Raw genomic sequence first — 15,616 nt, forward strand, 5'->3', positions numbered from 1 at the left:
CAGGCTGCCAGCTTGTGTAACTTTTACCACTTGATTGACATCTCTCTTTTTAATCCAAAATGTGGCTCTTGGTCTTTCCAACACACATGCACAAAATTTCACTGTGTGTGTGACTCATGTCTAATTTGACATGGGTTCCTTTTTTTCATTCAGGATGGCATCCTTGTGATCCGTAAGAATTTTCATTAAAAAAGTTATGTTTACATTTCCTCTTTCCGCCTGTTTCTTGCGTGAACTACTAAGTAATTATTCCATTCATTTACTCGTCATCTCTGCAGATGTAATAGATTTGAGCTTAGGTGAGGATGACAACAATGATCAGGTCAGCAGTGAGTCCGTCAATGAGGAGAAAGAAAGTGAGCCAAGTGGAACACACACCAACGATACCCTTAACCAAAAGGACCTGCAGGGCAGAGTTCTTGTCAATGTCAACCACCCTGATACCGAAGAGGACCTCTTTCTCTCACCTCAACTGGCACAAGCTGTCAAACCTCACCAGGTATTGTTTGCTGAAAACTGATAATGAGTTTCCGTCGTATAAACGTGCAGCATTTATTGTGCATGAGAGTGCTGTTCTCAAATACCTAAATAGCAAATGTTGAGAATTACAACCGTCACTATGACTTCATGTGTTAAAAATTGTTTTAAATACTTTCATGAACTTGAGTCAGAAACAGATTAACACGCTGTTACCACTCTGTCTGCTTTAAAATATCACCTCTGCTTTTTATCACCCCCCCCGCAGTTCACTTTATTTAGTTCTCTGCTTGCCTTCTTCTCAGATTGGTGGAATCCGTTTCCTGTATGACAATTTGGTCGAGTCTGTTGAGCGCTTTGGCAGCAGCAGCGGATTTGGCTGCATCCTCGCTCACAGTATGGGCCTGGGTAAAACACTTCAGGTCATCTCCTTCATCGATGTTCTCTTCAGACACACGCAGGCTCACACTGTGCTCGCCATCGTACCCGTAAGTATCTGGATTTTATAGTCAAATAAGACGTATGTACGCAAAAATATGTGTCAGGCACACAAGTATCCTAGTATAAGAAAGGGTCATATGATTAGGGTTTGCTGAGGTTATCACTTTCTGGTTATGATGCAGCGTCATGGTTAGTAGTCTAATGTTGTCTTTTCAGTAAATTCTTGCAGATTTTGAAACATCTTTTACTTATTATTTGTCAGACGTTTTCACGTGTTTTTTGTTTGTCATATAAATAAAGTGAATAAGTAAAACTAAGTCTAATAATAATAACTAATAACATTCCTTTGCCTGACAGTTTTGTTTCCATGTTTAATTGAGAAAGACAGGTTAACTGCAGGCATTCAATTGAATCAGATGATCAACAAATTATTTTAAGATGCACTAGCATTAACAGCATTAAAATGGCTCTCGATAACGTCACATTATTTGCACCCCTTCCAGGTGAACACTTTGCAGAACTGGCTGTCAGAGTTCAATATGTGGGTCCCACCTCCTGAGTCACTGCCCCCAGACAGCGACCCTGGGCTGGTGAGACCTCGGACTTTCAAAGTTCACATTCTCAATGACGAACACAAGTGAGTAACTGGAACATTTGCTCTTATAATTATTTGCAGTGCTAATAATCTTCCCAAATCACCCTAATGTGACCCAAAGAGTTACTTATGTTATGACCTCCGCCCACTTGATACACAGCATGCCCAAAGAAGACTTCTTCTTCAAATATACATGCACGCACACATTCACACTCGCAAACACACAGACGCACACATGCCTGCACACAAACACTGCCTTTCTCTCTGTCTCTCTCTGTCTCTCTTTCTCAGTAGATTGATTACATTCATGCAAACCCACAAGGCACACTTTGAAACGGCTCTCACCGTTCAACCTCCCTCTACCCCTTATCCCCATCTGGCCCACCCTCTCATCTGTCTGTTCACCATCCTCTTTCTTGGCAGCTGTTTCTGTTGGAAGATTTTTTTCTGATCTGTCTGTGTAGTTGTGGGATTTTGAAGCAGGCAATGAATGCTGAAAGATTAGCATGCATTTCCATGAGAGAGCCGTGTCTGACTGCAGCACAGTAACCTCATTCTGCTACACTCTTCTCTCATGGAAATTTCTCACTGCTTGTACCGTTAAAAATGAGCATTACCAAGCACATTTTTTCTCTTTCTCCAGCTCCTCACAGAGCTGCCACTACTACTGTTCATTTGTAATTGTGTTTGTCAGTCATTCATAGGTATGACAATTCATGAAAAAGAAAATTATGGCATCGCAGTAAATCATTTCTTGTTCCGTTTACTACTAGGTAGTCTAGTGAGGTTAACCTTCTTTCACTGTAATTTATTCTAACACTCTTTGCCTTTTCAATTTGCGGTAAGAAGTACTACGAGTTGAATTTCAACATTCATAAGTCTAGCTTTTTTTTGACCATATAACCAAACATCACCTAGTGGGACATTCTGTTGTTCCATTTAGATAACATTATATTTTAGTATTTGCCTTCAGGAAATAACTAAATTCATACATGCCATAAGTAAGATGAGTGCATTGTTCTTTCTGTGTAAATGAAAAAAGGGGGTTGTCATAGAAGCGGTCTCTCTTTTCAAGATCACATCCATTAACATGACCTTTTCCTCTGTTGACCAGGAACACAACCACCCGGGCAAAGGTGGTGGAGGAATGGGCTTGTGATGGAGGGGTGCTGCTGATGGGCTATGAGATGTACCGCCTCTTGTCACTGAAAAAGAGCTTTGTCGCTGGGAGGAAGAAAAAGAGCAAGAAAACAACAGGACAAGCTGTCATTGACCTGTATGAAGAGGACAGGCAGCAGGAACTGCTTAAAGGTAGGGGAGATCCAGATAGGATTGGAAAAAAAAAAAAGAAAAAGTGACAAAAGTGATATTGTACTCTTCCTGAAATATATTGAATGATGAAATATGTGCAAGCATCTCAAATATCATATGTTCCTCCAGGAATTGAGAAAGCATTGGCTCGGCCAGGTCCAGATGTGGTGATCTGCGATGAGGGTCATCGCATCAAGAACTGCCACGCCAGCACATCACAGGCCCTGAAGAACATCCGAACCAAACGCCGTGTGGTACTGACTGGATATCCGCTCCAGAACAACCTCATTGAGTACTGGTGCATGGTCGACTTTGTCCGGCCAGATTTCCTTGGTACGAGGCCAGATGTTTTATTTAAGTTACAAACTTAAGTTATATTTTCAATTTTTTATAGATAGAATCCTGTCCTTATGACCTTTGTCCGCACAAATGTGGTAATAAAAGAAATCAGGCACCAGGCGAGTCGGTACTGAAAGGCAATGTTTCAAGTACCTAGAACATTCAGCAGGATCCTGGCTCCTAGTACTGAACAAAAAAAGGAAGAAATTCAAATTAATCAACAAAAGGGGATTTCTCATTGTGGACAGACGATAAGGTGGACTTCACTACATGAAGCAACAGGCTTACACATGTTGACATGCCACGTATGGCGTTTTTGAACACTATTTATCCATATATATATATTAAAAAAAAAGAAATCAGAAAGTTTTTTGAATGCTTCTTTATAGAATGTAGTAAGCTAGAAACTGCGATTCCAGGCAGAGAAGGCCCAGACAGAGAAGAGAATGTTAATTCTGCAAAACACTGTATATGTGTAGACGGAGGGCGAAATGGAAGGGATGTTTCCTTTTCAGCTTTGCAGAAGGGCTTACGTTACATTTTTACATTTCAGGTACGCGGCAAGAGTTCAGCAACATGTTTGAGCGTCCGATTCTGAACGGGCAGTGCGTGGACAGCACACCTCAGGATGTACAGCTAATGAGGTTCAGAAGCCATGTACTGCACAGCCTGCTTGAGGGCTTTGTACAAAGGTGGGGCTGCTGGACTTCTCTTGCACCTTAAAAAAGCCTTTTCTTAATCTGGAGAAGCATATTGTATTTTAGGCTGTGTATTCCAGATTTTCCAGGGGAGAGTTGGTTTGTAATATAATTGTATGTTCCTAATGCATTGCTAAAATGAATAATTTTGCTGTAATATTTTGCTGATTATGAGTCAAGTCTAATAATCTATCTTAAAAAATCTGTTTTTTTTGCCATCATCCCAGACGGGGTCATGATGTCCTGAAGGATCAGCTGCCCTCCAAAGAAGAGCATGTGATCCTGGTCCGCCTGTCTCCCCTGCAGAGGGCACTTTACACAGAGTTCATGAACCGCTTCAGAGAGGCAGGAAACACAGGCTGGCTCAGCCTCAACCCACTGAAGGCTTTCTGCGCCTGCTGTAAGGTGAGGAGCACGGCATTTATAAATGAATCCCTACCCGCTGACTACTCATTGTTTGTCCTGGTAAAGTTTTTCGTCTGTACTTGAAAATGTTATTTTTTTAAGCACAGTACATTTATTATTATCCCATAATCTTTTTTTCTGAAGATATGGAACCATCCAGATGTGCTGTATGAGGCCTTACAGAAGGAAAACCTTTCCAGTGATCAGGACTTGGACCTCGATGACATCACCTCGGCAGGACCCACACGATGTCCATCTGCACCCAGTCAAAAGTCAAAGCCTCTGGAAAACCCTAATCCCATAGGTGGACTTAGTCTCAACCAGTTGCAGGAGAAAGCCAGTCAGGTCATTACCTATGAATGGGTGAGTTTCTTTTTTTTCTTTGAGCACTAATTATTTCCCCTTCCCATGGGAAAAACTGTACGAGACACATCTTTAAGACAAAACAGCAAAACTGTTCACAACACATAATTAAAATGCAGATCATCTCCTTGGTCATGGTAAAATAAATGAATAAATGAATAAATAATAATAATACATTTTTAACATGTTGAATAGATCTAGCCCAAATTTTTAAGTGTTTTTTCATCCTTTTCTGTTTTTTTTTTTTTTTTTTTTTTTTTTACCAGACTCCCCTACCATTCTGCATTGGAATTTGCTGATGTAATCCCGCTAATTGTTCAAAGGAAGCTATACTCAGACTGAAATTATTTGCTTTCAAGATGTATTTAACATTAACTTGAGGGATTTTCTGGTTTTCTGTGATATTGTTCCAAATGTCCTTTTGCATAATTACTACTTAGTTGTGTGCTATTTGCAGTTTTTCCAAACATAGTTGTTTGTGAACCTGTCTTTTCGATATAAATCAAAAGAAAAAATATTTATATTTGTATTTATAAATACATTACATGAGAAACTGATCATAAATCTGATCTTTAATGGCTTTTTTGGCTAGTTTAATCTTTCCCTTTCTTCTGCTTTGGCAGGCAAAAGAAATCATGTGTGATTACAAGCCTGGCATCCTGGAGAACTCAGCAAAGATGGTGCTTCTCTTCCACCTGATCGAGGAAAGTGTGAGGAAGGGAGACAAACTCCTTGTCTTTAGGTAACGATCAGTTTTCATGTATTTTTTCTTTTGGGTTTACAAATGCGATTTGTTGGAGAGGAAAACAACATTTATGCAACTAAGAGTGGGAACAAAATTACTGATGTTTTTCGCCATGACTGATCACTTTTTCAGTTTGAGACTGACATTTTTGATTTTTCTCCTGCAGTCAAAGCTTGTCTACACTGACGGTGATTGAGGAATTCTTGACTAAGAGGCCAGTACCTTCCTCACCCAACACCTCCAACAAAGACAGGGCCAACCACAACTGGGTCAAAAATCTCAATTACTACAGTGAGTCAAGATTTTATTTATTCCTTGTTTAGTACCTGAGATTGTTAACCTGTGAAATTGACTGATGTCATGAGATGATCTTGCAAATCACTGACAGTAAGGTTATTTTAAATATGGGGTTTTATCCAACTATTGTGGAGGAAGTGTTTATTAGTGAAAGTATCAGAAATGTTTTTATTGCCAACTTTTAACTAACAAGTAAGTTTCATGGCCTGTTGGTGCAAAAAACAATAATACACAAGAATCAAATATTAAAAAAGCAGTTAAAAAGATATTTTTCCTGTGGGAGTTATGTTAGTATAATGTGTAAGAGGACAGGAGTGGGAAGGCAGTACTGGAGGTGACCTTGTTGATGAGGCCAGCTGCTTAGGAATGAAACTTCTTAGGGCTGGTTTTTGTCTTGATGGACCACGGCCTCCTGCTAGAGGGAAGAGCCTCAAAGAGTTACTGTCTTGGATGGGATTGGTCTGGCTACAATCTTGCATGCAAAAAAGAGAGCTCTGAAACACAGATCAACTTCATGGTCATCGAGAAAAAGGACATATTTGTCTGAATTAATTAAAATTGAATTGAGTTTTCTTTAATTGTTTTTGTTGAGATGACCAGTGTTACGCGACACTGCTGTTGGTCTCTGATTTACACAGTCTGCTGCTATCTGTTGGTGTTTTATGATAAAAATTAAATGAGAATCAGTCATTGAACAAGTAATTATTATTAAACATCGCAGCCACAAATGCTGCACTGCATGCAATCCTGTTTCAATTCTCAATTTTCAACCCTATTTTCAAGGACTGGATGGAAGTACAACAGCCTCAGAGCGAGAGAGACTAATCAACCAGTTCAATGATCCAACCAACACTTCTGCATGGGTTTTCCTGCTGTCAACCAGGTAATGGCCTACACACAACACTAGAGAAATAACAAGATGAAAATATGGAGAATAGAATAATTGATGGCAGAATGTAAGGAATCTGACCTACTGTGCTATCATGTTTTCGGGCCTTAGGGCTGGCTGCCTGGGTGTGAACTTGATAGGGGCAAACCGTGTTGTAGTGTTTGACGCCTCCTGGAATCCGTGCCACGATGCGCAGGCAGTGTGCCGGGTGTATCGCTATGGCCAAAGGAAGCCGTGTCACATCTACCGACTGGTGTGTGACTTTACCTTAGAGAAGAAAATCTATGATCGCCAGATCTCCAAACAGGGCATGTCTGGTAAGTATGTATAGCCTTTTAGAAAATCTGGAGTTCAGTGTCCCGATGTGAATGTTTTGTTTTCGTGGTCTGATAAATTTTGACAAAGGGTTTAGTAATAAAGACGCTTGCAGAATTTTATTGTAACTTAGTAAAGAAGGGAGTAAGGAGTAAGGAATCAAGGGAGAGGGAATGAAGGAAACTGAAACACAATGAAGGGCAGATGGAAGGAATTCCCCAGGTTAAGGGGGTAAAAACAGGAAGAAGGGTGGAAAGAAAGAAAGAGGAAGTATAAAATGTGGGAAGAAACGATGAAAGGGACTTAAGGATGAAAGTTTTGGAGGGATAAAGGATTGGAAATTATATAAGGAGGAAGAGAGGACATAATGGAGTAAAGATTGCATGAAAGGATAAATAAGAAGAAGGCTAATAAGAAAGATGAAATCAATATGAAATTGGAAGGTAATTTTCTTGATGTCAGTTCTTCATTAATGTGAATTACAGTATGTGTGTATGTGTGGAAGCACATGGTCATCAGAATCACACAACACAATTGAGATGGTCACCTCCAGTGACTAGTGAGCGTTGTTTACTAGTTAACTGCCTCATTTGTTGGCTGGCAGCACTGACTGGTGCAAAGCCCCTAACACTGAAATGGTTGAAACTGGCTTTGTTATTGATATTTTTCCAAAGTTTACTTTCTTTTTTCCTCCATATTTTCTTTTGAGTTGTTTCCACAAATACTTCTGAGCTAAGCCCCATTATCTTACCCTCCATCCTTCTTTTCAATCTCTGTCAAACAGACCGGGTAGTTGATGACCTGAATCCAGTGCTGACATTCACGAGGAGGGAGGTGGAATCCCTTCTTCACTTTGTTGTGGAGGAGCCAGACCCTTCCCAAGTCCAACTGAAGCCTCAGGACAGCATGGAGAGTGTGCTAAGGAAGGGGCTTCATCTCTACCCTCATCTCATAACAAAGGTAGATGGATACAAGATAAACAGAAATAAGTTATTATTGCCTTTTGGATGTTCGTTACAAATTAGATAATGGATAAAATTCAGACCATTTTACGCCCTGGGGCAACATATGGCCTTTTGACATCCCTGCCCAGCCCGGATGAGGTCAATGAGAACATGAATAATTCCTTTCCTTTCATGTTATACTAGTGTGTTGCTTTCCTGTTTCCTGGCTCAGCCCTGCAACACTGTTTGGGTTTTTTATGTGGCCCCTTGTAGAAATGAATTGCCCACCCCTGGGTTAATTAGTGATATTTCAATTTAACATGAGCAAAAATGTGATTTTTAACATGTTTTTGACTCGATCTACAGTGAGAACTAATATTGATGGTGTGTTTCATTCTTATCAATTTTGCATATCATGAGTGAGTCAATAAAAAGGCTGTTTGACTCTTTTTAGATTTTCCCATCAAAAACTAATCTATTCATGTCCTGTATTGTTGAAGCAAAGTTACTGACTAGGGTCCAACACTTTATCGATCTCATGTCTTTCCTTTTTATCATCCTTTTTAGCAACCGTTTCACCATGAGTCTCTGCTGATGGACCGCAGGGAGCTGAGGCTCAGTACGGCTGAGAAAAAAGCAGCAAGAAAAGGTTACGAACAGGAAAAAAGGGCATCGGTGCCATACACACGCCCTTCCTATGCTCACTACTACCCCGCTAGTGACCAGAGCCTCACCAATATTCCAGCATTCAGCCAGAGAAACTGGTCAGTGATTCAGCTTCTTCCCAGATGCAATGGCTGCAAATACAAAAAAGGTCAATCCATTTTAGATGTTCCATTTCAATGGAACATCCAAAACGACATGAAATTACATTTCCAAAGTTTAAATAAATGCTTGATTTTATCTAATGATGTGAAACTCTTACCAAACAAAGTCCAGATGCAGTAAACTTTAGAAGCTCAAAGTGAGAAATAATGGGCTATCTTGCAATGAAGCCTGATGTTAAACAATACTAAAGGCAGAGTCTCATAATGAATATAACATCTTTTGTCAGGCGACCACCTCCTCGCAGTGAGGAAAAGCCTGTGGCAAATGTTCGGCCTGTCCAATCCGCTCCTCTTCCCACGATGCACCGTCAGGCATATGCAGGCTCTGCCCAAAACAATGACTCATCAGGGTCCAGCCTCGGAGGATTTCCTGTTAACTACCTACAAAAAGCCGGAGTGTTTGTACAGAAGATCATCACCACAACCGGTAGGCAAAGATAAATTCTAATCCTGACGTCAGAGTCAAAGAAGTGACGTGTCTGCCACCCACTTTTTTTCTCCAATTTCATCTGTTTATAACTTGTCTTTTAGACATGGTAATTCCCGGCACCAATAGCTCAACTGATGTCAAAGCCAGGATCAATGCTGGGGAAAGTATTCATGTCATCAGGGGCACAAAAGGTAACCACTCACTCTTTACATTAGTAACAACACATTGTTGTCAGTCCAGAATATTTTTTGAGTTACAGGATCATGTTGTTCCCATTGTTTGATTTTCCAAAGGTCTTATATTTTTCAGTTAAAAATTGGATCATGAAACTAAAGGATTTAGGTCCCTGACATAGGGAGCATCGGAATATGAAAATGTTGCCTCCTGTGTCACAATCACATTATATGATAATAGATGATAAATGGGAACATTTTATTGGTAAAAGCCCAACAAAATCACAGATTCTGTAATATCTGTTGGTCATTTAAACATAAAAAATAGTAGTTTGGAGTAGTTAGGACTGTTGCTTAAACAGTGTGTGGTGGCTAACCAAAGTACTTATCATTGGGTGTATGCTATTTAGAAATCTTAATGTATAGATTGTTAATGAATATCACTGTTTCAACTTCAGGGACTTACATCAGGACATCAGATGGCCGAATCTTTGCCATCAGAGCAGCTAACAAGAGTAAGACAACAGAGGAGAGTGCAACAGTGCCACCCAAAGGTAAGAAGATTCTTCTGCCTTAATTCAATTTCACTAGAGGATTGCTCCTCAAATAGTGGGACACCACCCCCTGAGGGGGCGTAGCGTTGCCGGGGGGGGGACGCATTTGGCCCTGGGGAATATAGTGCTTATAATGAAGTATTAGCTATATGGTATAGGTTTTTTTTGTACTAATTTGCACTCTACAGAGCGGGAGATATGAAGTGAGGTGGGCAAACCCTCAAGAGACAACATGGAAAAAATTTTTACAGGGATGATAAGAAAAGCGGTGAGAGACAGAGATAACTAAGACACAGAAATATGACAAAGAGTATGTAGGAGATAAGAAAGACTGGTGTGTTTAATGTATCTAAAAGTGTTGGCAGCGGACAACATGAAGCCAAATAAATTAAGGCGTCATTTAAAGACATTACATCCCTATCATGCTGATAAACTGCTTGAGTTTTCTTAGCGAAAACTTCTAAATATTGCCAACAATCGTCACACTTTGTGAATAGCTACTTCAGTAAACCAGTGAGCACTGTTATGTTTATAAATGTTAATAAAGATATTCTTTATTGCAAGTTGATCTATATTTCTTTCTTTTTTATTTTCTTTAATGTTATTAAGGATACAGTGCTGTGCAGAGGTGCGCATATAACAAATTTTACAGACAAATTATACTACCTATAGTTGTGGCAGAGAGTTAGGGGAAATGTTTTTGTCTTCCAAGGGGATACATAACAGAAAATAATTGAGAAGCACTGCACCAGAGGAAAACTAAAGTAAAATATGTGTTCTCCCTGGCCCACTTATTTATGCACTACTTATTACTATAGATCAGTGATACTGAAGTGGTTGAGGGCCATTTTCAGTGGTTCCCAAATGAAGGAAAAGAGTTCCTTGGGAAAATTCCATTTCAGTTTGAGGTTTACAAAAATGTGTAATTCGTGTTTTCATTTTAAGAGCATGTATTGACCATGATGGAGCAGCCAGAATGACCCCACAGTAGTTTGCAGCTCTCATTCCAGCAGTTGCTATGCAAACCAGTGGAACAGGATGAATTCCATTTTGAAGAGCTAATCAGTTGTTTCCTCTCAGACTCTGAGGTGCCTGCAGTGGATACCCCCAATGGCAGTAACGGCTGTTCGTCACCTGACAGGGAGCAGCAGGTACCATCAAAGATTTTGCCTCGTCCTCTTTCCCCGGACAGCCCAGAAATAATCAGCGAATTGCAGCGGTACACAGTTGGCCCACGAAGTGATGCCTCCTCTGGCTCAGGTGATCTACCAGAGAAGGAATCTGAGAGCAGCCTAAACAGCAAAGCCTCTTGTGAGATGTCTCAAAGCAATGGCAGTGGAAGCAGTTTTACCAGTGGAAATCTGAGCACCCATGATGCTACAGTGTCTAATGTAACCCAGCCAAATATGGATGCCACGGCTGCCCAGGACCTGAGAACAAGCTCCAAACGTAAAGCCTCCACCCCTCCTCAGGATGAACCGGCCAGTAAGCAGCCCTTTGCAGGCAAACACTCTACAGCCTCTATGGGTTCACAAGGGTTCCCCTTCTCAGGGGCCTATAGCCTCCCCCTGAGCCTCAACCCCAGCATGTTGGGTGGGTCACTGGGGCACCAACTCTACATGGCAACAGGGGCGCCTTACTTCCATCCCCCTCACACTCCTCTTGGTGACCCAAGCTTCATGCACCCTGATCTGTTCAGCCTGGGTGCCATCCCAACATCATCTCCCTCATCTGCATTGACACCCTCAACCACTACGGCCATCTCATCTTCTTCATCACTGTCATCTTCTGCATCAATTAAAGGTGCCAGTTCACTTCCAGGTGCCCTGCCACCATTTATGTTGAGCCCCAGCATGGCTGGAATTTTTCCACCAGGCTTCCCTCTTGCTTATAGTCAGTCACTCTCTAGCCTCTACACAGGGTCATTGCTCCCAGGTGGGCTGCCAGGTCCGGCTGCTACTCCTGGTCCAGCCGGATCCAGTTTCCTCTCTCAGTATGCTTCAACTGCTGCCTCCAGTTCCTCCTCATCCTCCCCCTCCTCTTTTTCCCCCTCAGCATGGTCTGAGAGCCACAGGGGCCCAATACTAGTGAATGGCAGGAATATTAGCAACACAAGCAGCTCAGATGAAGAGGATGATGTAATTGAAGTAAAGGAGCAGTGACAGGTGATATGGACAACAGCTTGATTCAGATTATTATCATCAAATATGATTACATCCGATATACCTGGATGCAAGCTTTTAAAAACCTGTGATCCAAGGTGTGAGGGGAAATGAACAAATCAAAAGAAGGTTAAATCAATGGATACTGATCTCCTTCTCTTCTGTGTATTCTCTGCTTGGGTAATACAAAATTGAGACCAACACAGACTGGACTCGCAGCACCACATCATTAAACTATAACCTCAAGAAAAGGCTCCAGTGGGAAAAGAAAAATCATGATTAGAAGAGGTTTGGGCTTCCAGATCTTTGTCCAAAACTGGCATGGAAATATAATCACTGGACAACAAACTGCAGACGAAGGGCCTGCAGTGACGACCGATGGCCACTTGTTTCTGTGTTGACCTTAGAGATTCTAGTATTTCAGCTATGCTAATTGTGAGAACCTGCTTTTTCAGCTAATGAAAAAAAAACTATGTTAGATTGGAATATGCTCATCTAGACAAAAAAAGTTTGGTAAGTTAGCTGGTAGTAACGTTTGTTAAATATCAGTTACTTAAATGATATTGTTCGTCCAATGTTGCTACTGAGTATATCTTAAAATGTTAAAAGGTGAAAAAATCTTAGAACTTTTAGAAAGCATTTTGATTGAACTTAATCTTTCACTGCCAAGACAATGGTATTGTATGTTTTGAAGAAAAAAATTGGAAGGATCATGTCGAATAATGATAGAAGTGGTTAAGGCTTGACGATGAGGTTACAGACATCTGCTAAAACCTTAAAACTCCAACAAAAGAATGTATGCTTAATCAAATGCCTTTAAACCAGGCCTTTTTGACAATACTCCTTTTATTTAGGCATCAGACGTGGGAATATCTGATTTTGCTCTTTTGTGTATTTTATATTTATCTAATCTCTTTTACTTAAAGAAATCTTTGCCTAAAGAGCCAGGTGAAAATAAGGAGAAAAACACTGTTCTCCATGTAGCGGAGAAACAAGTAACAGAAAATGCCTTTTTGCCTCCATCTTTCTGAATGTGAACTGTGAGAGAGGAGAGGTAAAGGAAGACAGTCCTTCACCACGGCTCTCTGAATCTCACCCACAGTCTTACTGTAGCCTAGTGAAAAAAAATGATGCAAAATAATCACTCAAGCCTATATATGTATTTGTTGAACCCAAGAGGAATTAAGCTCACCTCCCAAAGTTTTGGCTTTGCTTGTGTCGTTACTGTGTATCTGTGTGTCGTGTTCTTGGGGGGTGGGGGTCACAAACTGAATAGTGTAAAAAAGGCAAGTAATAACAAAAAAATCCAGCTTTTCACTGCTGTTTTCTTTTACTTTCATTTTTCATTTTGTTACAAGAGGTCATCGTAAAACCAAACATGATTTAGAGAGATGGTCTTTGCCAGCTTTGCCAAAAAATGAAAAAGCATATCTGCCAGCTCCATCAAAGAAGGGTGTGTCTTCAGAGACCAAATAATGTTAGCATTACAGCAGAATTCAGATCCATCACAGCAGCACACTTTTTCAATGGCACCCTCACAACCACACAAAAGAAGTATGTTCCCAACACTCTGTACTACCCTGCAAGTAACACTGTACAATGTAATGCACTGTAAAAGACACAAATCTGTAAACATATGTAGACTGACTGGTTGAGAGCTGGGAGGGCCTTGTCAAATGTTCTATTTAGATCAACCATAAACCATCACTCTGCAGTCACTTCTGATCTTGTCTGAGCCCACAAATTGATCTAAGGTCAGCACTGTTCAAATAGTGGCTGCAAGGGCTTTAAAACCTTTAGCTTTTTGGTTGAGAACAACTAAACCCAGTACATCGGCAAACAAAGGCTAAGAATCTTTCCCTTCCATGTATTTGTTTTTCATTCTGAAATTGCTCGTTTACTTGTATTTTTTTTTCTTTCTTTTTAATATGTTTGAATTTCCAAATTAATTTATTTATGATGGTGCATATTTATTCATTTGTATTTTTATTTTTGTATATTGCTTTTTTTGCACCTATTTGTTGCTCCTCTTGTTTGTAAAATCCATACAGTCACATGACTATTGTTACTAGGGATTGAAAAAACACTCATGATTTCTTTTGCTTGGATTATATCTTTAAAAATCTCCCAGTCTGATCCATCTCACATGAATTTGTGGTTTATTCAGCATTAGTGGACCAACCAATCAGTAATATCCAAGATAGCATCTTTAAGAGGGCTTGAGTAAACATCATATCCTGCTGACAATTACACGATCAACGCTTGTTTTCCATGCAAAAATCACCAGACTTATTTTTGTAATAATTGAGACTTCATTTTGTTTTTCTTTTTTGACTGAGATAAGATTACTTCATTAGAATATCCTGTCTGCTCACAAGTGTGGTCACAATTGAGATTAAAAGATACTTTGAGCCATTTGTTGCGACCTCAACTTGCAAGTAAGCGGTCTAATGAGACAAATGTTTGTTAATTGAAATGACAGAATAATGATATCAAGTGCTTTTTCTTGTCAAAGTTGTCAAAGTTAACTTCCATATCATCAAAACTGCCATCCGTGCCCTCCCAGTGATGGTAGATAAGCACGTTTCCTCCGTGTTTAACTGTTTGGTTGTCAGCTAGGTGTTTGTTGTGATGACTTTTCTTTCACAGCTTTCTACTTGAATTTACATATTTATTTATACAAATCGATGTGGTCAGACAAGCTAACTTGACTCTGAATTCCAATTTAGGTTAAAGACGACTGAAGCTGCTGTCTTTGAGGATTGGCTCTGGTCAAAGCCTGTCTTGTACTTTATTGATGGAAAATGTGTATGACCTTGGATTACTTTGAGATCCTTTTTGAAGTTGGTAAATAAAAAGAAACATGCTCCAAATTGTATTTTTGTTTTATTTTAACTTTGCACAGTTGAAGTACTGTTAATAAACACTGGCAGCTGAGAACAATTTTGTGTAGTCTAACACTACCTGAAATTTTTAACTGATTTTTATTACCATGTTATGCCCACTATCAGTAATTATAACTATGTTTTAATATTCAGTGTATTTAGGAAGTAGTAAAATATCTTTGAGCCTTATTCTTACAACTAATATCCAAACCAAACCTGAGGACACTTACAGAAACCTGCCCAAATAACTACTTACCTTCAAGATCCTGGGTGTATTTGGTCACGTAATTATGTCATTTTTCTGAGTAATCCTGCTAGATAATCATGGTCCAAAACTATTAGGAATCTAATCTGGAACTAATTTAACAGTAATTTTGATAACTGTGGTTTTAATATGAATTAAGTAGTTTAATGTTAACAATAGTTTTTTTCACGACTAATTCAGACAATGTGCCAGCAAGGTAGGCAACAGTGTCTTGATATATTACCATGGTATTCAGTGTGAAATGTCAATTGATTGAGGGTTGCAGTCATGCTTTTTTCAATTATGCATAAGGATGAGCAGCAGCAGAGGGATGGATGGATTGTTTTTTTATTAATTATAAATACATGAGAGTATATATACTGCAGGGTGACCAGCAGACGATGATCGGATGGATAAATATATAGAATACAGAAAAAATTTACTTTTAAGCGTGCCTACAATATGCAAGCAGGCATATTTATTTCCGAGCTACAATACAGCTTAGTTGTACTGCGGCACCAA

At 39.8% G+C, this 15,616-nt stretch overlaps 1 protein-coding gene across 3 annotated transcripts in view; it reads left to right on the forward strand.

Moving 5' to 3' along the window:
• LOC147227230 (helicase ARIP4-like) overlaps positions 1-14,838 on the forward strand; it is a 76,647-nt gene extending 61,809 nt beyond the window's left edge. For all 3 annotated transcript variants that reach the window (XM_086159078.1, XM_086159079.1, XM_086159080.1), the window contains 18 exons: positions 279-499; positions 783-965; positions 1,422-1,555; positions 2,628-2,824; positions 2,954-3,157; positions 3,717-3,855; positions 4,089-4,266; positions 4,411-4,629; positions 5,253-5,371; positions 5,541-5,665; positions 6,455-6,554; positions 6,672-6,877; positions 7,660-7,835; positions 8,387-8,583; positions 8,874-9,073; positions 9,178-9,267; positions 9,708-9,803; positions 10,884-14,838. In XM_086159078.1, coding sequence (XP_086015204.1) covers positions 279-499; positions 783-965; positions 1,422-1,555; positions 2,628-2,824; positions 2,954-3,157; positions 3,717-3,855; positions 4,089-4,266; positions 4,411-4,629; positions 5,253-5,371; positions 5,541-5,665; positions 6,455-6,554; positions 6,672-6,877; positions 7,660-7,835; positions 8,387-8,583; positions 8,874-9,073; positions 9,178-9,267; positions 9,708-9,803; positions 10,884-11,965 — 3,866 coding nt within the window. In that variant the 3' untranslated portion in view covers positions 11,966-14,838. The remainder of the gene's footprint in view (positions 1-278; positions 500-782; positions 966-1,421; positions 1,556-2,627; positions 2,825-2,953; positions 3,158-3,716; positions 3,856-4,088; positions 4,267-4,410; positions 4,630-5,252; positions 5,372-5,540; positions 5,666-6,454; positions 6,555-6,671; positions 6,878-7,659; positions 7,836-8,386; positions 8,584-8,873; positions 9,074-9,177; positions 9,268-9,707; positions 9,804-10,883) is intronic.
• Positions 14,839-15,616: the final 778 nt, after the last annotated feature.

Source organism: Fistularia commersonii, chromosome 14 (genome assembly GCF_037954325.1).
Source record: "Fistularia commersonii isolate RoL2024-O1a breed Wild chromosome 14, RoL_Fcom_v1.0, whole genome shotgun sequence".
Classification (NCBI taxonomy): Eukaryota; Metazoa; Chordata; class Actinopteri; order Syngnathiformes; family Fistulariidae; genus Fistularia; species Fistularia commersonii.